The sequence below is a fragment of the Necator americanus genome, chromosome IV (genome assembly GCF_031761385.1).
Source record: "Necator americanus strain Aroian chromosome IV, whole genome shotgun sequence".
In the NCBI taxonomy this organism is placed as follows: domain Eukaryota; kingdom Metazoa; phylum Nematoda; class Chromadorea; order Rhabditida; family Ancylostomatidae; genus Necator; species Necator americanus.
Genome location: NC_087374.1, coordinates 12220059 through 12245297, shown reverse-complemented (window position 1 = coordinate 12245297; position 25239 = coordinate 12220059). Strand labels below are relative to the sequence as shown.

Genomic DNA, 25239 nt, shown 5'->3' with positions numbered 1-25239 from the left:
CACAACAGCACAAAACAATTTTTACTTGTTTTAAAACTCACTTCTCTATTTAATCAATTATTCTATTTTCCATTGCTTTACTTTATCTTTTCTTAATTTCGGAAACAACTAGCAGAGAGCGGATAACAGAGAGAAATCCTCTTTTTACATAATGCGATCGTTTTGTGAAACCAAACTATCTGGTGGTTACTTAGTGGAAATTCTCACAATTTTGACAGATATGTGGTACTCTCAATTTGCTTCCTAGCAATTTTGTCCTGAATCTTCTGAATGTTTGTAACTATTCTTGCTTCTTGTTATGCGTGAAATACGTAATGTACGCTGGCATAACCACTTCTTTATTTTCACTCTATGGAGAACCACGGAAAAAGAGTTTTAAATTCCTAAAAAGTTATAGAAAACATTGAATCATTCCGAATGTACTTCTAGAAAGGAATCTTCATATGATAATCTGCCAATCATCCATAGTTCCCTTTGATCGTGATATACTCGGGCGGGAACAACACTTCGATTTGTCTAGACTGCCCTCCACGCCTTCTCAATTCTCAATAAGAGACATTCTGGACATTTTTTTCAAATCTCATTAAGAAACCATTTGGGTCAGAAGCCACTGAAAACAAAAACATCGACATTTTTTCAAATCTCATTAAGAAACCATTTGGGTCAGAAGGCCGTTCTGTCGCCTCTTTTCTTTTTCGTGGAACTTGGAACTAGCCTCGTGACTGATCACCTCTATCATAAGGATCAGTTCACTGAAGCAAGTTCGTCTACTGATAGCATCTCTGCAGTCTGAGTTTGTAAATGGGAAAGAAGTGCTATCTTCCCCGAACAGTGTACAATACCGAAAAACTTTTTATCATTCATTTGTCTTTCTCGCCACCTGTGAATGTTGCTATTTACGGGCTGCTTGTTGAAGATGTTCGCTTCTGAAGAATCGTGCAGATAATGATCCGACGCTATCAGTTGGAAACGAGATGTCAGATGATTCCGCAACTCGAACGACTGCGACATCTGTTTCACCTGCGGACAACGCAACGCTTTGACACTTTTACAGTAACCGTGTGTCTTGTTTTTATGTTGTCCTACTGTCATACTTTTACTACCGTGCTGGTCAGGTCAGACAAGATTTGGTGGTGTCGAGTCAGACAAGATTTGGTAGTGTTTAGCAGATTAAGTAGATAGTCTAGGTATATTAGTAACCTTTGCAAGGAATCTGGTGAGTAAGAAGCCTTACAGCTAAACTATGAGTTTTGTAACAGTCGTGGGAATAATCGTTGGCTGCCAGACTAAGGTTCTAGAAAGGTTCAGCAATCTTAGCTTTTACCGACTTTGAACTTTGAATTCCCACAAAGACGGAGGGAACGACTTTGTAATCGAGTTTAGCGAGAAGAGAATTGTTGATGATCGGTTGAAGAAAAATCAACAAGTGCAACATAAATTGAATTGGGAAAGGTGGTAGGTGAAGTTTTCATTAACGTTTCATTGTTCACTATGTTTTGTTTCGAGAATTCTATGAGATTCAGTGCTACGAGAATCTGTTTAGAGCATATGAAAACATGGACAGCTGATTTTTCAAAGTGTTTGTAACAATTTCTCGATTTTAGTTTCGCTGAAGAATGAACAATTTCCTCATCAACACTTTCATAGCGGTTTATTCACAACACTTCCATAGCGGTTTATTCAAAATTAAAGGTGTATTTGCCACTTTTATTCCAATCACATGCAAATTACATCATCACTATCCACGAGCAGTGAAGTGGAATGTATTCAACCACTTGTTTATCCCAGTTATCTGCGAATACCCACTCGCGCCCATCCACTTAGAAGCAATGGTGCTCATTTGGTCTAGAATGAAGGATTCTCTCTGCACAAATAAATCTCTCTCTCTCTGCACAAATAAATTTATCGTCCCGTAGATGATGTGAGGAAGTCTAAGAACTCGAAGGAAATATGAAGATAATTCTATCTTGTTGAATTTAATTGCCTTGCAATCATTCACATAATATGCATTTTTTGTTTTTCAAATACGTTTACCACTCTGCATTTCAAATAAGCCCTCGCACCATGACTAATACTGCAAAGCATCGCAACAGTTAACATAAGCTTATTTTGTTTTTTTTTGCAAAAAAATCCGTCATAAATTTAAACCTGACCTTTTCTTCTTAGATCGTTTTGATTCTGATGATGACGAATGGCTGAAAATAATAACTGGTTAGCAGATTAACTACCGCGCGAATTTAATTTTCATAGAGTACGGGGGTTGAAGCGTTATTTTTGAGCTCTTACATACGACTACGTAAGAGTACTTACGTACCCAATGGCAGTACCTTAACAATACCTCTATTCTTTCTTGTTTTTGGTAGTTTCTGTATAACTGTGCGTGAATATGTAGCATTGCGTATGTGGTGGGTACAAATTTTCTCATACCACTTAAGTCCATATGACACACCCGTGTTTTTTGCATTGTAGTTAATAGTCTTAAAAAGTTTTGAAAAAAAAAAGTTCCGCTCTTTTCGCAATGTTGGGTATTCAGACAAACAAGGGAAGGTTCAATGAAAATATGGAGCTTGTGGGAAAATATTAAGATGATAACAAGAAGGAGCAGTCCTCAGCAGCTTGATTTCCTAACCTAATTCTTGTAATAACATTAACGGTTTTGTACGCGGCAAAATACTGAAGTTAAACGGAAACGTCAACACCTAATCACTGGTCTCTTTGACGCAGTTTTCGCGTAGTGCATATTGGCACTGGCGTTGGCTTACAAATGAACTACAGTTTCTTAAAATAGAGTTTAGCCTTAATGTGATCATATACTTCGTTGTCTTGCGCTGACTAAGGGCCAACTATTGCTATCACATTTCACATTAGAAGTTACTTCGTCCGTTAGACCACGTGAACTAATTAGTAATGTTTCTATACACGCGATAGCTGCGCTATTTTCTTCAAAAGCGGCGTGTTATTGAAAAAGGGTTCGACAGAGTGACACAACCTCGCCCCTCGCAATATTCAGTGGCACTCTCGTGAATGTAATGCGAAGATTAGAATCGTATAACTTGGGAGTAAAAGCTAATGGGTTTCGATTTTCTGGATTTCTGACGATTTCAGCTGCAGCGCGCCACACCTTTGTACGCGTCGCATACAGGTGCGAGCGGTCGAAAATCAGTGATTTCTTCTCACCAGCCTATTTAAGAGAAACCATTGAATAGACACCCGAAGAGATCGGATCACGTATAAGTTAGACGTTCTTATGTACCTCGTAGGAACCAACGCCGTTCCCACGCTATTGTTTACGACAACTATGGAGAGATGATCAGGAACCACCATGGATCCGGCAACCTCCAACCCCATCTCTCGCTTTTCCCGAGAGTTCCCTCACCACATCAGATTCGTGGTATGCTGCCTTTAACTGATCATTTTGATCCAAATGCTTGCTAAGTCGTACCAGCCTCTACTACTTCATGTCTGATTCCATTCTGTTTGTCGTCAGCTATTGGTTGTAGGTCTGCTGTTGAAAATGTACGCAATATTGCTATATTACTTTCAATGTTTTACTCTTGAACTGATTCTAGAAGTATTACGCGTATTATTAGAATTATTAGGGGTATTCCTATACGTTAGCTGCAATGTGCCTCCAGATCGTAGCTATCACGATTACAAACTCGCAATGATTTTTTTTTAGCGGTAGGCTTCAAAGTGGAAAATATATTCTCAAAATGACTGGACATTCACTATAATAATTTAATTTTTTCTTTACTAACATTTCAAAATAATAATAAAGGTAATCATGGATGACGCAAAAAAATGCTATTTCTCCTACACCACTTCGTTTTTAACGAAAATAACGCATGTAGAGTGGACTTAAAATTCTGCTTTGTTGTAATTCTCTAATTTTCAGAATGTCTGCTCAAACTATCAACGTGTATTGTGTAGCTATTGAAGCACTGGCCTTCAATATCGTTGGAGTTTTCGGTAACGTTCAGCTTCTATGGATCACTGCACGTCGAAAGTTTACACACACTAAGCCAGGTTTGATTTTCATTCACCCAAATTTGACCGATTCAATGGCGTTGGAGGTTAGTTCCACTCTCTATAAATACAGTATTATTTTTCAAGACAATTACTTGGCTGAATTATGACGCGCTTGCAGCTGAAGCTGATTTGCTTCAAATCTCTTCAGAAGTGGAATAGGAGAGCTAACATGCAAACGACCATAGCTATTACCGGTTTGCGCTGCGACCATGTTCCTTGCATTAAAATGGGCTTTTTTTCTAGGAAATTATCCATATCAAAAAGGAAATCGCGTAGGAAATCTTATGGAAATGCTATCCGGACTTTGTCTGTTTCGTCGGAATAGCAGTTTTTGAAATAATTGACCCCAGAGGGCTTTCGAATGTTTGACTATTCAATAAGTAATAACAGGCAAGATGATGGACAAAATCGTCGGATTTTGTTGATTCATTGATAATAGTTCTTTTTTTCGTCTCAAATGGGAGATGTTGAGGATATACGCCGGTACTCGTCACCTCAGGACGTTCTTGGTTTCGTGCACCTTTCGCAAGACACCAATACGACCAACATTGTGCAGAAATTGAGCAAAGGGAAAAATAAAAAAAAAACAAAAGAGGAACGAAACACAAAATTTAAACTGAAAAAGCAGGAGAATCTTTATTTCGAGAGATTGACATTTATGTGCGTCGGAGAGGCAACTGCACCAAACTTAAGGGTGCAAGGAGTCTGACCAGGCTATAAAAGTATGTCAAGTTGAACCATCCCTCATTCAAAGACAATTTCAGGGATACTCCTTGCCATCAATGCAGCATGTCACATCATCTGCCTTTTATCGGAATTAATTAGTGCTATAGTCAACTTCTTCCCGCCATTCACAAGAAAACAATGCTACCCATATATTACAATCTATATTTTCGTGCTTTGTCAACAAGCTACTTTGACTCTTGTTATTTCAATTGATCTATTACTTGCCCTTCTGATTCCATTCTGGTGAGGATTATTGATTATCTAGCGGCAGTATCTATCAGTTTGATTCAGAAAAAGTGGATATGAAACAAATTTTGCCGTCGTTGACACGAGTTCTAAGATTCTCATCCAAGATTTTTCAATTCTATCGAGTCTTCCGTCTTCACTGGGGCCAATTTTTGTCTCTATATCCACGGCACAGCATCCGATACCATTTGAGACGTGATCTTGGAATGGAACCAACACAGAAATGACATGTCTAGGGCAGACACTTTGCCCATGTTTGTTTCTTTTTCTGAGAAACCTAGACACTCTGTGTTTTTACGCGACCTTCTGTAATACTGAAGATCTTAAACTCGTTTCTCCTTCTGTAGAACTTCCCGCGCCTCATTTCTTGGGTCCCAAGTTTGTGTGAGCTTTCCATAATCTGCTTTGCATCAAAGAGAAAAGTGTGCATTTCCAAGTGTATGTTTGAATACACCACATTTGTTCCCACATTTCCATTTTGACGATCTGTCTCAAAGCTCTTTACTGTACAAATTTGCTGCAAGCGTTGACAGGAAGTGCGTTTGCGAGCCTTCAAAATCCCCCCCACCATTCAGCTCCAATTAGAGTGAATTCTGTTGTGTAGTGAATTTTAAAAAGCAAAAATGAAAAAAAGGAAGGATGAAAAGGATGAAATAAAAGGAATCAGTGGACTGCTCCTATAAAAAAGTGGAATTAGCATTGAAATACATAAAAAACTGATATGTTTCGGCTTTGAGGACACTCTTTCAGATGCAAAAATTCCTTTCACTTCCCATCCACACTGTACAGAACTCCGCAATGCTTCCATGTTCCTGCTACCAGGTTTTTTCTTCCCTTTTTGTGCAGCCTGTGACAAAAGTCTGTGGCACAGTTTCGTGTAGTCCTTCCGACCAAAGTCTGCTATATCTTCTGAATAGAACGAAATCGCTTATGTCGTGGCGTGGTGCGGGGCCAAGTGTTGTCCTAATGCTGCATTTTGGTGGCTAACTTTTGCTGTACACACCCGACATATGACTCCTTGGTTCCGTTTTCTACTTAGCGAGAAAAAAAGGCAAAATTCCGAATAACTAATGTTTCATGCATGTTTTTGGGTCGAATTTGTCTCCGCTGTGACAAAATACTGAGCCAGAATCATGCTAAAGGTTTTATGACCTTATTAAAAGGATAAAGTTTCTGGCGTTAATCAATCCGCTTGGGATGCGCCCCCACGTTCACTTCAATTCAAAATCGTTCGAGGTTCACGAACGCGTAACTGGCCTGTACAATGACTTGCGGTGGCTGGCCGATGTGTCAAGTCAGTGTTTTTATTGGCTAAGACAAGCCTGGTACCAATTTATCGACCCCGGAGGGATGAAGGGCTTAGTGAGCACAAGGGCGGATTCGAACCTCTAATCGATTGTGCAAGAAGCGGAACCTCTAGCCGCTACCACCCCACGGCGTTTTGGGTACACGTAATATTAGGCGGGTGTGACGCTGCCAGTTAGAGGTTCGTTGTAGCCACACGTTCAGTGGTTCGAAACCGCTCTATTGCCAACCAAACCACTCATCCCCTCGAGGACGATAGATGGCACCTGATTTAATTGGGAGGATATGACACTGATTCGATTATCGCTTGGCTCCCGCAGCTTGTTGCATAGGCGTTCGCGAATACCTCAGCGATTACGGACTGCAGAAAAACGCATTAGCGCTTCCTAAACGGATTGACAAGCCAATGACTCTACTCTTTTCTTTAATATTAGCCGAAATGTCCCTCGACCACCGAGTTTCTTCTCGACAGGAGTAAATTCGGTGAGAAGAGGTCTTCACCTTGCGAAAACACTGCATACTGTGTGTTCCTCAGCCTTCTGAGGTCGTTTGTCGGATTTGAAACAGCTTAGTTTAATAATATTCGATAAATAATTTCAACATTTAATTTTAGACCTAGCAGTAACTACTCATAATGCAGTTTAGGTACCGGACATGTAGGACACCTCTCTATATTATTGTAGCATTTTCGCTATGTTCGCTTTACTCGCTTTCCGTGGCGATTTGGGGATACATGGCTCAAAATGACGAGGTGATTCCATTTTGTAACCCGCCTCTAGGTGAGCACACCTAAAATTTAGATTGCATTTTTTTCTCTTGTGATTTTAGGAAACAATTTCCAGGACTTGCACCAGCTGTTAGTGGATTTTGGTCACTCTCGAATATTATTATGAATTCTTGTGTGGTGCTAGTTTATGTAGTTATCATCGGATTTGTGCACTTTAAAGGTAAGAAATTCTGAATATCTGCCGGAGAGCTTCTATTTTCCCTGCTGCTGGAGGATCACCGGAAACCCTTGAATTGATCTTCTTGCAAGGTGCTACCATATACATTAACGGAAGCTGAAAGGATCAAAGTTTAGTTGGAGCAAAGCAGTTTCTGCCCAACTACTGCTTTTGCGATCTGCTAGTAAAATACAGTATTTTGGAAAAATTTAACTTTACCTCTGTTTATGATCTGCGGTCTTTAAAGTCAGCGTACCACGAAATTGACATGAAAGCACAGGGAAGATTTCGGGTTGTAGGTTACCTAACGTGACTTTGTCTTGTTTGTAACTGACTTTGTCTCGTGACTTTGTCAAACCTAACGTGGCCCCACTCAACTTCCCCTAGTCGCCGGAAAAAAACGGAGCGGGCACGGCGTTTGTTCCTATGGGGTATTTTAGAGCACGTTCCCTTGTCCATGCTCTGGTCCCCTCAGCAAACTATTCGGTTGGTTTTGGTTTGGTTGAATTTTATTTGAATAAGCTGGTGAAATGTTACCGCTCGTTCGTAGACGCAGTGCGTGCACGGCTGTGCTGCGTTTCAACTCAGTTACTAAAAAAAACCATCTACCACGTTTTGTTTTACGACGATTAGAGAAAAGTTGAGTAAGGCAACGCCAGGTTCCTAATCTGCACCTCGAACTCCACGGGTTCCCCGGTGTTTCTGCTCTGCGTCAATTTCTTGATGCGCTTCCTCTAAAGGCATTACCCCACGAATCTGAGGTGGTACGGATTTGAGGTGGAGTATTCGCATACGGCATAGTAGATTATGGAGAAGGGTGTGATTCCGTCCATTTCTTCCTAGTTGCAGTGAAAAACGGCCCGGAAGATGCGGCGCAGGCTCAAGACTGGCGTGCTCCAATCGAATATGTTGTAGAAAATAGTGTTCCGGAACGCCCGAAGCCGCACCTTCCGGGCCGTTTTCTACAGCAATTAGGAAGAAATGAACGGAATTCTCTTAATAATCTACGATCCCATTTTCGAATACTTCAACTAAAATCCGTTCCAACTCAGATTTGTGGGGTGATGCCTTTAAGGCACATAATAATATTTGCTTCTTGCGAATCACCCGTAGAGCCAGCGGTCTTTCTATTTTGAAAGTTTTGAACGTACTTCCTGAACCGGTACTGTTTTGGGCGCTTCCTTTACCATCCTGCCAAATTCAGCTGTGTTTTTCTTATCGTAGCCAGCGAGCTAGATAATTTATACTTGCAAGATCTTGCTCAGGACCTTCGAAATCAAAGATGAAATGGTTTTCTTCTTCCTAGATTAGATACCCATCAAGTTACTGCAACAATACTGTCAAAAGTTCTGTGCATCTTTGCACAGAACCGTCGACAATTTTCAGGAGGTCAATAAAACATTAAAAAACTTTCTTTTTTCTGAATCTAAGGTGCCAAAGTCACAATGTCCACAACGGAACCGCAGTAGCAAGGTTTTTCCTTCTTATTCGAAGAAAACAACAAGTGAAAATTTGATGAGAATAACACGATCGATGCTTCCTGTGAGTAATCTGTGTTAGTCCCCCATTTCATCTCAACATTTCTTCATGGCACTTGGAAATGGTACAGATCAATCAGAACACTGCTTTTTTTTTACAAAACACCGTTTCAGGGAAATCAAATGCTGTTAGAGGGCAACAGAAGGTTGTTCGCCGGCTGCAAGTCATTGTTATTGTATTCATCTTATCTTGGTTCATGGCATTACTTGGAGTTAACATTGCCTCCTTGCTCAAATTTCCACCTGACGTTCGCTCAGTATGGCAAAGCAACATGGTGAGTGTCATAGTGAATTACAATTGGTTGATGTTGAGCGCGAGACTCGGAAAGGAGGAAAATGTTGTTGCCGGAGGGCGCCCCTATTTCTCGACGCTCTAACTTACTTTTTTCTCTTAGTAACTTTAATTTACATGCCTAGACCCGCAAGGACTAATACTCAAACCTTAGAGCCATGACTGATTAAATTTCGAGAAATAAGAGCACCACCGAGACCTTCCCTACCCCAAATTACATTTTTCCCCTCAGAAAGTTGTGAGTTGAATAGGGAGAAAATTTCCATGTTTAACCACTTTTTCTTGATCCTCGAAATTTAAGGTGTTCTTTGCTTTGGTTTGCTATTCGCAAACCTTCTATGTGTGCGTTTGGCGATCAAGTGACTATCGAGAAGCATTCATGAACCAACTGCGAGTTATGGCATGCCGGGCACCTAAAACCATGTTTGATTCCTCAGCATCGCGATCGCAAGTAGCGCATGTTGCAGCCACGCAGCATCTATAGGATAAAAAGCAACACATGTTATCTGTCTAAAAATTGTCTACGAAATAATTGTGTATATTATGAGGAGTAATAACGTAACGTACCATTTGGATTTGTTTCTTTTCACTTTTTTATTCCAACATATCGTTTAATAACTAAGATTGTTGTCATCATAGTTACCATCGTTTCATCCACTGCATACATAGTTTCGGCAAAAGTGAACGGATTTATTATTCCACTATCCTCTGCTACTTTATTACTTTTCCATGATTCTAAGTGGGCCTTGTTGCATGCCATAAGAATATTTCCATCTGACTTCGGCTACCACTCATCTCTGTTTTAGACAACATTCTGAGTTTCTGTAACATTTTGAGTTCTGAGATTTTTTTTTCAAATGTCATAGCGGGTTGTTTCTCCTCTCTGTCCACTTCTTGTACATATTTGTTAATGAAACAAATCTAACAATATAGCGTTCTTTTTGTAATTTGTATTACCGTATTGTGGAACAATTTTGGGTGTTAAAAAGAAAGTCGAGCGTTTTTCAAGTCAAGAAACGGTTGCATATACTGGAAAAAAGGAAACACGAAGAGAATTTATAGAATACATCAGGTTGAAATTTCAATGGCTATTTTTATACAGGTAACTTCCGACTATTTGTAGTGCTATGAACCATCTATGTTACGTTTCTAAATTACTTCTAATTTTAAACAACGTCTACTTTTAAGCATACTAAGAGGTATGGTCTTTACGGCACCCTTTACTTAAAAGCATTGCCCTACGAATCTCAGGTGATACGGATTTCAGGTGCAGTATCCATATACGGGATCGTAGACTATGGAGAGAAACGTGATTCCGTCCATTTCTCCCTATATCAGTGGAAACGGACAACCCCGGAACGCTGTTTCTTACGACGTCCTCAATTGCAGCGCACCCCCTTGCGCCGTCCCTCGCCTGCGATTCGTCCCAATGGGTTTTCGACGAATTCCAGGAGGGGAGGGTTTCGGCGGAGCACAAACGTTGCGCATTGCAACATAAGTCGTCATAAGAAACATCATTCCTGGGTCGTCCGTTTCCACTGATACAGGGAGAAGTGAGATAGATTTGGATTTCTTTCACACTAATGTAATGTGAATAAGTGTGGTACTGTAGTAGGGTAGTCATCTCCTAATGTCCTATTTTGTTATCATATTTCTTTGTTTCCCGTTTCCTAGAGCTTAACTCGGCTGAAAGTGTGGTTAGCTTATTGCTTTTCTCTAACCAGGATGAAAGCTTTCATCCTCATACGAAAATCTTTCAAAACTGTTATGAAAACATTTCGAAAAAAAGAAGGAGTAATGGACCTCAAAACTAAAAGAATGGACTATGAAATTTGAAAAGAACTCTGCGTGGCTGAAGTGATGTATCGCCTTCATTCCCTTCAACGTAGTTTCTAGGACTTAGAAACTCATGTTAACTCCTAAGACCTGTTAAAAGACAAGAGGACAAAGTGATCAATTCCTGTGGTGATGCGCCTACCCATTGAAATTCGCTCCCAATAGTTTGATGCTGATGAACGCGTGTACAGCCTTACAACATCCTTGTCGGGGCGAGCCGAAGTGTCAAGTCAGTGTTTTTATCATTCCAGGTAAGTCTGTTATCAATTTTTAGATATCAGAGGTATGAAAAGCTTGGTTGGGCCTAGGATGGCTTCGAACTATCGAACGTGCAGTGACGAACCCCTTACCGACTGAGATCTACACCAAGTGAAATCTATGTATTAGCAAACAAAAAAAGGAAAGGAAGCAAACGAAGACACAGCGTAAATTAAGCATCGCATGGTCTGATGTAACCTTGAGTGAAAGAACTCAATGAAAAGCACCTGTTTACGTTCCAAACTATGGGCTTGTCACCTAAATTAGAACTGTAGACCTTCACAGGTGGTTTCACAACCACATGCTCTCCTACATGTTTGCGTGAATTTTTATGTTTGATCAAGCTGAGTTGGGTAACTGCTTTCCCTTTCGCGATCTCTCATTTCGAAGAGAAGCGCAGTCCCTGCAGTGCAGCGCAGTGCAAAAAAAGTAAACGTAGACAACGGAACATGTCACTCACTGCAACAATTGTCGTTCAATCCAGCATTCCTCACATCCACGACCGGCTCGAAGAAAATTAATCTTTTTTTTTATAATCTCACTAGCCATCATTTTCGTTTATTTTTCATTCTTTTGTTCTACCGTTTTAGTTCATTTTGCTCAGAAGTATTTGGATTATTCCAGTGAACATCTTGAAAAACAAAACTAAGATTTTTGGTGAAAACTACCGAGAACTTTTGGTGGTTCCTTCACACTCCATACTTGTTTTGTAGCAATTTTCTTCTGACCTGCATCGGTCTGAAACTGTCCTTTTATATGAACGCCACAGTAAGGATGTTATCACTCCAAAGGAACATGCTAATGTAAATATATAGATAAAGGCAGGTGTAGTGGAATCGTAAGAGGTTCCGCTCTTTGCCGACCAAGCCTTTCACCCTCTCAGAGTTTACAAATTGGTATCAGAATTGTCTGAGAGCATGAAAACGTTGCTTGATAAACTGGTTAGCCCTCGCAAATCATTCGTGTAGGCCACACACATGGAAGGAGTTGGCGCATCTCGAGCGAGCTGACTAACGCCGAACATTTTATCTTATTATTATTATTATTTTATTTTATTTTTTGTTCAATGAAAGAATGAAAATTCTGCTAACTAGAATGTTTTTATGGAAACGAAGCTCCACACAATCTCATTCAATAAGACCACCTGTACCACTTTGAGTACCGTCCTGCAGTATCTGCCTAATGGGTCCCCGATCATCTTGCCATGGTTTATATATTTCTTGGAACCTGAGCACTAACCTTGAGATTAATCAGCTGAATCCTCTTCAGCCGAAAGAATCCTCGTTCTACCTGTGTCCATTTGACAACCTAAAAATTAAGTCTATATCTGAGTCTAAATTCAAAAATAACTAAGAATGATCGGCTTTTCCCGAATAGTGCGCAATATACGAAGGTCTCCATTTTTCCGTTGTTGCGATCTTTTTCAGCACCTGTGCATACAACTAAGTTCTAAGTGATATTTGAAGATGGTCGTCTTTGAAGAACTTCACAGATAGATGGTTCCGCTACATCAGTTATAGGAACATATATTATGAGATAATAGTATGTAGATTACGACTATATAGCTATCATTTTACTTTTCGAAAAATCTATTCACGTCAAAAATCATATCATCTTGGGTGGGCAATTATTTAATACTCAGCCTCGTTGATGTGCAGCCATGTTGCCCACCCAAGATTATATGATTTTTGACGTGAATAGATTTGTCGAAAAGTAAAATGATAGATACATAGTCGTAATCTACATACTATTACGAACAGTTTGATATCTCTCAAATATCTGTAATATCTAACCTTGAAGATGTTGGAAGAATGAGTGAAGTAACATGTTTCAGCTTCAAGAATGGTCGACATTAGTAGCTTAAAATTAGTTCCTTACAAAATCTACCCTAAAACAATTTGTTGTTTGATTCTCTTCTCCCTCGATTTTCAATTATTACAGTCTCTATTACTGAATCTATATATCAATAGATATTGTAAATTCGTGGAGTCCAAGGGAAAAAAAACTTTTTTTTGTGCTTTCTTGCTGTTCAACCAAAGTCGGAGTTAGGCAGAAGATTGAGTTAGTCCATACTTTTTGACGAGGAATCCGCTGATGCACGAATTGACCCTTTTTGAATAATATCGTTTTCCAAAATTCCATGAGAGTCATGTTATTATGTTGGTGTACTGTAGGTGGAAGAGCCCTCAAATTCCTTCGTATCGTGGACGGCACCTCTGCGTCTTATAGAGTATATCAACGAAGAAAGGCGATGATTATGGAATCAGCAGGGACAGGGAAGAGAGCAAGAGTCCCACGAAGTAAAATAGGAAACAATCGCTTAAAAAGGCTCACTATGAGCAGGTAGGTATTTAGTCTGGAAGCTTCCAAATGCTGGGGACGTGTGCCTCCTATGAGTATGGAAAACAATGTGAAGGAACGGCCGAAGAATTAGTACAGTGTGCTCTACCTTCGCATCTGTCAATGAAGTCACTTAGCGACTAACTGGCCAATGCCTTCGTACCTGCCAATTCGAATCGAAGGTTTTGTTTTTAAAGCGCTCTGCTGTGCAACGGAGATATGAATAGTCATTGCTGTCATGTTCAAAAAGCTACTGTAAGTTAAAAAGCGTACTGTAGGTTAAAAAGTGCGCCTAAAGAATGCAAAAAGGGTGTTTTTAAAGTTAAAGGCAGCATACCATGAATTTGGGGTGGTACGGATATGGTCCGTATACGAAGTCGCAGATTATGGAGACCGAGGTAGTTCTGCTCATCTCTCACTGAATCACTGCAAACAGCCGGCCCCTGAAGGTTGTTTTGGACGATGCCTTCTATTGCAGCGCGCCGCACTTGCACGCGTAGCGTCCTTTACTGCCTATCGGGCAGTCCGAATTGATTTTTGACGAATCGCAGGGCGGAGGCGGCGCAAGGGGTGGAGCGTTGCAATAGATGGCATCCTACAAAACAGCATTCTGGAGGCGGCTGTTTGGAGTGATGCAGGGAGAGGTGAACGGAACTACCCCCGTCTCCTTAATCTACGACCCCGTATACGGATACTCCAAGTGAAATCTGCACTACCTCAGATTCGTGATGTGCTGCCTTTAAGTCAGCGCAATCAAAACTCGCCGCGGTTTTGTGATCGGCTTTGTGAATAGATTGTGTTACTTTTCCTTATAGATCATTACATATGTTCTATATGCTCTCCTCATGTTTCACGATACACATCTATGCGGTGGTCAAGCTCAGCCCATAGACTTTTAAGTATGTTCCTGTGAATGTTCACCAGCGCTGCAGTGAAACGATCCTCAAGTGCAACCAATGGGAAAAGAAGATATGTACACATATTGTCTTTCACGTATTTCCAAAGGAAAAAATCACAAAATGTATGGTCGGGACGTCCTGAAGGCCACCTTAAGCGAGCCCTCCGGAACAGATTTTCGCCTGGAGGTTTTTTCCTTAACAGAGGCAGCCTGTTTTCGTAAACTGGCGATACTATCACAGAATGCCTTGGTGGGTTGGTGGCTGCGTGCTGTGTATGTGTTGTACTGTCTTCCGAATGCGCGCTGTTTCACGTTTCACGCATGTTTCACGCTGTTTTCTTATATTTCAAGACACAAAATGCTCTCTGTTGATTCTTCGGCAATTTGCAAATTGTCACCATACCACTTGGTGAGTCAAAGAGGTTGCAATATCATGAATAAAACTTTGAAGTGTACTCTTTCTACTGCTTATTAGTATAAATCTGTGGTCATTATATATTGAATCTATAAAACGTCAAAACCCGATGCAGCATTTGTAATCACCCTGTATATTAAATAATTTGTATACACATTTAAATAATTTGTGTACTGAAGAGTTATACAAAAATAAAACCAGTTCTTGGTGAGATCGTACTATTTAGATAGATACATATCGCTTCGAGAAATTGTTGCTCTATTTCATTGTCTTCACAATTTTTATCACGTTGTTTGTGACGTGGCATGTTTATTTTGTATTAATTAATTGTTTTTCTTCACGTCAAAGGTCGCGTGTCATGTCCTGATTAGGAATTAAAAAAACTCATTCGAAAATAAGATTGGAATTTAGAGTTCGTGTCTCAAACTCAGTACTTCCATACACTACTTTTTTCACTGCAGAAGGTGACTTTATTTATAATCATTGTGTAACAGAATAAGTTCTGACTCCGTTGTCTACCAAAGCCCTTACCCCCCTGCTTCCTTCTTTTCCCTTCATCGTTTCGCTTTCGTTCTCCCACTTTTTACACTTACTTTCTCCCTCAACCCTTTTCGTCTCCTTTCTTCCTTACGACCTCCCATTTTTCGTCTTCTTCTTGCGATCTCTTGCTAAGAAAATCCCAACGTGCGCCTCAATTTGATTATAATCCTATAGGAAATGTTAAATTTTGAAGTAATGTGTTTTTATCTCAAATTTTGCTTTTAGAGCAACAACGGCTTTTGTATTCCTACAAATAATCTGGAAAGAGGTTCCGATATGGCTGCACGACTGATCGATTTTTCAAAACCGCTGGGCTCGACCAGGACCTTCATCCTTCTGGAGGCGATGAATTGGCATCAGACTGATCCCCGCAAGTCACTGTTAAGGCTGGAAACGTGTTCGTAAACCTTAATTAAAGTGAACGTATTGGCCCATCTCAAGCGGGATGATTAACGCCATCCTTCATCCAAATGATGCACTAAACGCCGAATTTGACTTTTATATGAGAGTTTGGAAGAAATACTTCATACCAGAATTATACCGTTTAAACAAGAAGCTGCGCCACCTGAAGCGCTAACATTAGAGCTTCGGTAACGCTTGAATTGGAAACTCCAAAACCCCAATTCAGATTATACATCGTACTGGAAGTGGAGATGGGGATAAGCTGCGTTCGGCCATAAAATCCGCCTGCCGTTTAAGTCAATTCACCAGATTAACGAACTCCCACCAGATCGGGGATGCCTCTAAGTCAATTCACCAGATTAACGGAAGTGAATTATTGGGAAAGTGAATCTTTAGCCTCAAATGATTCTTTGATAGAAGAAATCAACGACAGTGTACATACGTCACACTTTTCTTGGCAAGTAGAGCGCACAAGTAAGAGCAAAAATTTTCAACTTTTGAGTCGATTAATTAGTACCAGTCTCGCCCTGGCCAAACAAAGGCGCTGATTTGATTACTGATTTGTGCAAGAGAGATACGTGTACACTACTCTTCACGATTTTGAGTTGAAATCAAATCACAATTGTTCTTTGAAGGAAAAGTGGTTGAATAACGCACTTTACGTTCAAATCCTTCTCTTATGCACTGATGTAATGATACATAGCTAACTTTCTGTTGAAGAAGAAAATACTTCTTTCTCGCTTGTGTATGTCGGCGGTGTAGCGCAGTCGGTAAGAGGTTCCGCTGTGGCTGCAGGGTCGGTCGGAGGTTCGAATCCGCTCTGGTGACCACCAGGCGTTTCAGCATTCTGGGTGGATAAATTGGTATCAGACTTGTCTGGGAGGATAAAAACACCTGCTGGCAGGTTGGCTAGCTCTCTCAAGTCATTGTAAGGCTGCGTTCATAATCCTCAAACCAAGTCTGACTTGAAATCGATCGCGTAGGCGCATCCCCATGGGGATGGATCAACGCCATGCACTTTATCCTTTATTCTTTATCGCTTGTCTATAATTTCACGATGCAGACATACGTTGTATCTTAAATTCGTCTAGAAATAAGCAATTTGCTCGTACAGAAGGTCAATTATAGGTGAATAAACGAAAATGCCTGACGTGCGGTAATCAATTTCCATAGAATTCTCTCTTCTTACCAATCATTTGTTGGTAAAAATAGTTGCACAGATTTGAGGGGTTGTTGAAGGATGAAGAAACTGCACTATACACAAATATGTCCGCAATGCTAACGAATAATAGCCCGACACCTTTACTGTCATCTACCTAGTGTAGATGATGACATTCTCGACAGGAATAGGCGGTCCCTGAAAGCTAATGTAGGAGATGAGCTTTTCCAGAGAAATAGGCGGCGCACCGAATCAGTAGCATTGATTAAAATATTCAATTAGGTGGGCTCCACTAAAGTTACGTCTCCTTGCATATTATTCCCATCCAAATTCATGTATTTTGATGTGCTGGTAGTTGTTCAGCTTTATATAAATGTTATTGTTGGTTACGAGCATAACAGCCATTTATATGCCCGCTACCATGATCGAATCTCCCTAAATTTACCTAATGTTTCATATTCTTATTGTATACAATCTTCTTTTAGTATGATCGAGCTCTTAACAATTAAATACGTAACAATCGGCCTTATCCTCTTCTTCAATATCTTTGGAAATTTTGGAAATATACAGCTACTATGGACGAGTATACGAAAAAGTTCCACTCACACAAAACCAGGTCTGCTTATACTGCATGTAACATTTTTTTCAAATATTCTTACACCTAAATGAATACTACTTTTTGTTAGCGAGTTTTCATCAAATTTTAGAACTGTTTAAACAGAAGACCGTGATTAAGGCACGGTCTTCTGTTTAAACAGTTCTAAAATTACCTCGTCTGGTCATGCTCAATTACTGTTAATCTACACTTACTTTCACATTTTCTTTTAAAATATTCGGAAATAGTTGATAGACTAGGCCCTAATACCTACCATAGTTTAATTCCCTACTACTATCTTGGCAAATGAACAAATACTAAACTATCATAGGATATTTTCTCATCCAATGAATACTGTAGGTGTGGGATAAAATAGCAACAGCTATTTTATCCCACACACCTACAGTATTCATTGGATGAGAAAATATCCTATGAAATTCATTTACTGCTGTTTTTCTTTTTAATGCACTGTACCTTCAAATGTCCTCCGAAAATTCTTCAGTTCCCCGAAAATTAAAGACATCACCTCACGAATCTGAGGTGGTACGGATTTCAGGTGGAGCATTCGTATACGGGATCGTTGAGGAGAGAGGGGTGATCCCGTCCATTTCTTCCTAATCGTCGTAAAAAACGGTGCGGAAGACACGGTTTCGAGCGTTCCGGCACGCTACTTTCTACAACGAGTTCGATTGGAGCGTGCAAGCCTTCGGCACGCTCCGCATCTTCCGGGCCGTTTTTTTTTTGCGGCAATTAAGAAGAAATGGACGGAATCACTACCCTTTCCATAATCTACTATGCCGTATACGAATACTCCACCTGAAATTCGTACCACCTCAGATTCGTGGGGTGATGCCTTTAAGTCAATTCTCAGCCAAGGAGCCAGGGGCGGTGTAGCGCAGTCGGTAAGTCGGTCCGCTGTAGCCGCGCTGTATATTGTTCAATTCTGCCCTAGTACCAATCAATTCTTTCATACCTCTGAGGTAGAAAAACTGGTACCAGTGTGGTCCGGGAGAATAAAAACACTGACTTGATACTGCGGCTGGCCCCGCAGGTCATTGTAAAGGTTACTTACGCGTTCGTAAACGTCAAACGATTCTCAAATCACGTGAACGTGGTGGCGCTCACTGAGATTAGTTCTGAAGCAGTTTTTAGGCAAGAGAAAGTAGCCTTTCAATTCAATTTGTTACACTATTTGTGTTATTTTACGAACCTTCTGAACCATAAACTCATCGCCCACCTCCGTACAGTGGGACGTACAACAGTCAAGTGTTTCGTGATGCGCAATCTCCTTCCAACGAGATAAATAAATCTCAGGAGTGAGGAATAGCAAAAACCGAGTCTTTACTTTGCTACCATGACAACTTTGAAGATCTCAATCGCTTGTTTGTTTGTGGGACGCTAACGAACGTTCTTCATCAGATATTTAGAGCTATTTGAAAGAATGTGTTCATTTAGAATCCAATACCATGGAGTGGGCGAGCGAAAGAAGACGAATTAGCGTAAATTTTTGTTTTTGTTCAGTGAGCGAATAGGAAAACAAAAAGACATCATTTTTTGTCGCTCAACGATTTCTCGTGAAGATAAAGAGTTGTACATTCATAAAAACAGCAGTGATAATTTGAAACGGCTAGGAAGGAAAATGACTGACGAAACTGAACCAAGAAATAAAAAGAAGAGGAGAGGGAAGAAAAGGAAGAAATGAATATTATTCGAATTTATAATAATAATTATCAAAGCTAGAAACTTACAATATAAACTGTTGTTGAGTTCACTACAAGTTGTTCACTAAAAAATTTCCAAGGAGATTTTTTACAGCTTGGAAACTATGGCTTTTTATTAATCTTCGATGGAGCACTTTCGTCAATTTCTGAAGAGAATGGAAATTTTGAACCAACATATGATGTGGGGTACCAAAATGCTCTGAATAACCTCTTGATTACGGATGTGATTAGCATTTTGTCCAATTTTGAGAAATAAGCGAAAATCCTATGAACACCCCTTCCTTCCATGGAGATGTATCCGCGAGATATGCCAATGGCAGGATTGCGGAGGTGTGAAAGTAATTAAAGGGGCTTGAGGAAACTTTGCCGGTTTTCAGGCCACCCATTTGTCAAAACTAAATTCTCGAAGTATATTTGAAATCAGCAACTCATTTACTTTCGAATGGTGTTTTCAAAATTTAATTTTGCCCACTTCCAAGAATTCCGACGGTTTGCGACGGATTAATCCGTCGGCGACGGATTTTGGGACACAAATTAGTAGCGGTTTTGTAGTTTAGTCGCATCAGTGGAATACACTTCAGCAAAATATTTTTCTTTAGGTTATTTCATGCTAAGAAGCCTAAGGAATTACTTTCAGTGTTTACGATTTCGAAGAAAAAGTTCTGGAATAAAATTAATGTACTGAGCGATTGTGCTTTTGGTTCCAGGTTTCTGTAGGCGAAAATGTGATATTACTAAATATGTGCCCACCTCAATACTCACTTGTATACCTTGCATCGTGTCTGCGTACAGACCCATGTTCCAGCAAAAACTTTTTTCTTGAAATTTTGAGGCAATGCGCTTTAAAATACTCTTCACAATGTTTTCTTTTTTCAAACGGCAATCTCTTTTAACTGAAACATTAATTTGAAAACACTTCGTTTTAGTGTGCATCAACAACAGATAGTCGGACCAAAACGACATGAATCACAATTGTAGTTGCGGTGCATTTGCGTACGCGCTAGAAACGAGCCCGTGGAGGCAGCAATTGGAATCACGCTGGAACCGTCGCAAACTGCAGCGATGGGTGATGCTAACAGGGATTTCACCACGTTCTCAGCCGCTACGCTCCACCGAAGAGCCTCGAGAGAAGCCGCGTACGCAATTGCGTACGTCTTTCATTTTCGTGGTTGCTCTGCTGCTTATTCATCACCTTTCGACGACTTGCCACACACGGACATTCGCATGTCGGACTCGCTGGGCATGCTCTGGTGGGAGCTGCTCCCCAAAAGCAGACGGTGGACACCGAAGTCCACACTCTGCAGCTTCGCAAACTAGTCTGAAAAAAACGACCATCGCCGTCGGTTGTCGTTTCGGCACCGCGTCACAGAATTCATGCCTTCGGTTGGGGAACGGTCCCCCATCCACCCCAATTCCCAGAGATCGTCCCACGGGTACCACCTGTTCTGGGGCCCTGCATATTTCCTGAGGCAATCATTGTTCAATTCTTTCGCTCACCTCAATTCCGCTGTTGAGTTCTTTATCGAGTTTCAGCTCACATCCTTTTGTACCAGAGAGTTGTAAACTTCCTGAAAAGATGCAACAGTGTGAACGTTGTGATGGACACTCGTGATTTATACATACACCAGTCTGAGCGTCCGGCTAAAGTCGGACTTCAGACTTTTTGTGGTGTTTGCTTCGCTCGCCTTCACTGATCAACGAAAATCAATATTAATGCCCTTTTCTGTGAAATCAGACTTGTGTATCTCCAACGGTCTTTCTTCCTTTTTTATATTGTAACTAAAAGCAAAAGATTTCATAGTGTTCTTTCTAAACGCGTCATTTCTAAATTTGGAGAACATTCGAACCTCAGCTTCAAACACTCCTTATCAATATATTACAGACAAAATTTAAAAGTATCACGCGAAACATGGTTTTCCTCCTGTTTTCTATAAACAGTCATCAAAGAATGATGACGTGAACGACATCATCCTACTGATAAAGATAACGTTCTACGTCACATCACATAAACATCTTGCTACTATTTAAGCAGCCGTTTGCATGCGTGTTTTCACTTTCTGAGAACGGCATGCTACAAACTTGAGGCGAACGAAGAAGGAAATAGGCACGAGGAGGAGTAATAAAGGTGAAAAACAAAGCGCCCAGTGGCCACGGCTATGAAACGGCTGCAACCATCTATCTTTTGCGTCATGCACACGAAGCTATTGCCCACCTATCCGACGCAACCCCTTCTATAGGTATCTGGTGCCGGCGCACCAATCCGACGCCTGTGAACCCGTCGCAACCCATTCTATAGCTGTCTGGCGCTGGGGCACCAATCTGACTCCGGTGGACCCTTCGCAACCCTTTCTATAGGTATCTGGCGCACCAATCTGACGCCGGTGGACCCGTCGCACCCCATATTATAGCACTCTGACGCCGTCGCACCAACTCGACGCCGCGGAACCCATCGCAAACCCTTCTACAGGTATCTGGCGCCGGTGGACCCGTCGCACCCCATTTTATAGGTATCTGGTGCCGGCGCACCAATCCGACGCCTGTGAACCCGTCGCAACCCATTCCTATAGCTATCTGGCGCTGGGACACCAATCTGACACGTGACTCGTCGCACCCCCCTCACAGGCATCTGGCACCGGCGCACACAATCACACACGCCTAACCCGTCACACACCCATTCTAGAGCTTTCTAGCGTCGACGCACACAACTCGACACCACACACACACACACACACACATTTTTACACACACACACACACACACACACACACACACACACACACACACACACACACACACACACACACACACACACACACACACACACACACACACACACACACACACACACACACACACACACACACACACACACACACACACACACACACACACACACACACACACACACACACACACACACACACACACACACACACACACACACACACACACACACACACACACACACACACACACACACACACACACACACACACACACACACACACACGGGAAGCCCGTTATTATATATCATGATCCTACAAGATCCTACAGATACAGTTTGCACAGACTAACAAACTACGAAATCGTAAAGAATATGCGTGTGTAAAAAAATACGTTGCCAACCTAATAGCTCTGGCAGCGTCTTGTTTCCCACAAGGAGATGAGTTTCAGCTGCAGTGCTACTCCGCTTCAAAAAGGGTGATAGCAGAGCAGTTGATCCTGCCGAATTCTTGTTTCTTCCAGGAATACTACTTGCGATTAATGCACTATGTCACATTGTTTGTCTTTTATCGGAAGGAGTTAACGTAGTATTCATGGTCTGCTTTTCGCAGTTTACAAGACGACAGTGCTTTCCTTTTATAGCACTGTATATTTTCGTTATTTGTCAACAAGCTGCAATGACTCTTGTGATCTCGATTGACTTACTACTTGCGTTACTCTTTCCACTTTGGTGAGTATTATGAGTAGCATTAAAATTTGAGTGGGAAACAAGTAGATAAATGTACGGAACGCGTCTTCAGGTGTGTAATCATTAACATTCAACGACGATCGTCTGGAAACTTAAGTTTTTTTTTTCGGGCTGAGATTAGACAGAAATTATACCATGTAAACTCTGTGACTTGAAAAAAAGTTTTGTGAACATTTTTATAACACACCGTTTTATCATAGCAGGAAAGGACAGCATCTGTAAAGTAACAGTTTTATTTTTCAAAAGTCCTGAGATTTTGTTTTCAATCGCACCGTCTGAAGAAATCTATCTACGCTTCGAGCAAAGAACAACGGCATTATATGCTACACGCCGTGACCTACAAGAAATTATTTGCTAAATCAAAATAGCCTCCACTAATGAATCAAAAAGAGATTACAAACTTCTATTCATGTAAAATGTATTCGTAGTGCACAATATTGTAAACATTGGATTTCGGCAATCGGGAAATTTCTGCAACCATTATTAGTGTTAAAATTAATATTGAAACAGGTAGCCACACACATTCGTAGCTTCTTTCATCTTTTCGAGACCTCATTTCGGCCGAACGCTAGATTGCTTTATCTTCAAGTTAATGACCTGAGTGAAAAGAAAATATCTGAGAAGACACTAATGGAAATGAAGCGCTTGATAGAAGATACGGTCGCTTCACTGAAAAAAAATTAGATTTTGTCTTGTTAACAAGGTATCGTTTGATTTTCACACCTTCAGGACTTCGCGCTGTATTAATCCTAGTGTTATATGTAAGCGCAAAGATTACTTTTAACTGAGACTAACAAATGAGTGATCTCGCATTGTACTTCACACTTTAAAGGCAGCGTATCGCAAATTTGACGTAGTACAGAAACCCCAGGTAACCCGTAGAGTTCGGGTTTCGGGTTGTAGGTCACGGAACCCAGCGTGGCTCCGCTCAACTTCCCCTGATCTTCGTAAAAAAAACGACGTGGGAAAAGCGTTTGCGCCTACGATAGACGCTAGAACAATCTTTTGTAAACGCCTTCTTGTACATGCTGCCATCCCCTCTGCGCCTAATCATGAGCTTTACTTGAGTAACCAGATGAGAAGACGTAATTGGTCTAAGACCGCTCGTGGACGCGCCACAGGAGTGGTGCATTCCAATTTACCTCCTGTAGAAAAACTACCTCTTCCATGTTGTTTTACACGACAATTAGGGAGAGTTGAGCGGAGCAATGCACTGTTTCGTAATATTCAACTGGAACGGTACTGATTTCCTGGGATTTCCGAACTACTTCAATTTCGTGATACGCTGCCTTTAACGTTGATAATATTGCTAAGTGAACTCATTCTTCGAATTTTTTCAACATGTTCTGTTCTGATGATATTAAAAATTGCTGCTTATTGTGACTTTGGACAGGGTAGCGCAGTCTGTAAGATGTTCCCCTGAGTTTGCAGGATTGATTGGATTGTGTGGCGTTAATCAATCTGTTCCAATGCTAACCAAGCCTTCCACCTCCGGCGTCGAATAATAGGTACCAGACTTGTCTGGATGGATAAAAACACTAACTTGATACATTGGTAGCCCCCGAAGATCACTATATAGGCTATAGTTACACGTTCGTAAACCTCAAACGATTCTGATTTGAAGTGAACGTGGTGGCGCATCTCAAGCGGATTGATTAACGCCAGAAACTTTGTCCTTCATCGTGAGGTCGATAGTCAAATGATTTCTTCACGCCAATATTCTCTCTATAGAGATGCGTTTTGCTTTATCAAGAAAAATTATAAGAAAAAAATCGTTGTGCTGCAGATAAGCGCCGGAAAGGAAAATGTGAAGTAAAATCAGTTGCTCATTTAGCAAAGAAACCGTTTTACAGCATTGAGCCATGTTTAAGGAATTGTGTACAAATATGTCCTTGCCTCAAGCATGTGGTTCCTAGCAATTTCATTTACGTCATTTATTTCCACTTAAAATATTAACTTCACAAAGCAATGTGAATTTGAGGTATCGGGTATGCAGAACGTTTCCTTATATTTTTATTGCATTTTCTCTCGGATCGGTCTACTCGCTCTCCGTGTTGGCTTGGGGATATGCAGCTCAGGATGACGAAGTGATACATTTCTGTAACCCTCCACTTGGTAAGTGATTAAGTGGACTTCAAAATCAAAACCGGTGAAATATTTGATTATTATATTCGGTTTTTAGGATTAGCGCCAAGCGTTAATTTTTACTGGGCGGTCTCAAATGTAATTATAAATTGCAGCGTTCTGCTGGTTTATGCCATTATAATCGGATTTGTGCATTTTAGAGGTAATTTGCTTATATACGTGTTATTTCACCCCATTATTTCATCATTCTGTTATCCATAATATATTTTATTCTACTAGATCGTTAAGTGTTATCCCCACGCAGTAATCGTAGCGTGGTTGGTCAGTAGTCTATACATTGGATGTTCAATTACAGCAAAGTCGCACGCATGCAACGAACAACGGAGTGTTATACGCAGATTACAAGTTATCGTTATTATTTTCGTATTCTCGTGGTTT

General features: G+C 40.8%; 1 protein-coding gene across 3 annotated transcripts; it reads left to right on the top strand.

The window, feature by feature from the left end:
• Nucleotides 1–3896: 3896 nt before the first annotated feature.
• RB195_001032 (uncharacterized protein) lies at nt 3897–15772 on the top strand (the record flags this gene model as incomplete). 3 transcript variants are annotated; one of them, XM_064197622.1, is made up of 6 exons in its annotated part: nt 3897–4026; nt 4794–4998; nt 6952–7085; nt 7149–7253; nt 8903–9063; nt 15593–15772. In XM_064197622.1, the coding sequence occupies 6 exons, from the start codon at nt 3897–3899 to the stop codon at nt 15770–15772; spliced, it is 915 nt and encodes a 304-aa protein (XP_064053503.1). The 3 variants fall into 3 exon arrangements, with proteins under 3 accessions (XP_064053503.1, XP_064053504.1, XP_064053505.1); XM_064197624.1 differs by lacking the exons at nt 4794–4998; nt 6952–7085; nt 7149–7253; nt 15593–15772 and adding exons at nt 7691–7736; nt 9382–9564 and having other exon boundaries at nt 3897–4073; XM_064197623.1 differs by lacking the exons at nt 3897–4026; nt 4794–4998; nt 15593–15772 and adding an exon at nt 9382–9564 and having other exon boundaries at nt 7040–7085.
• Between the last annotated feature and the right edge of the window lie 9467 nt (nt 15773–25239).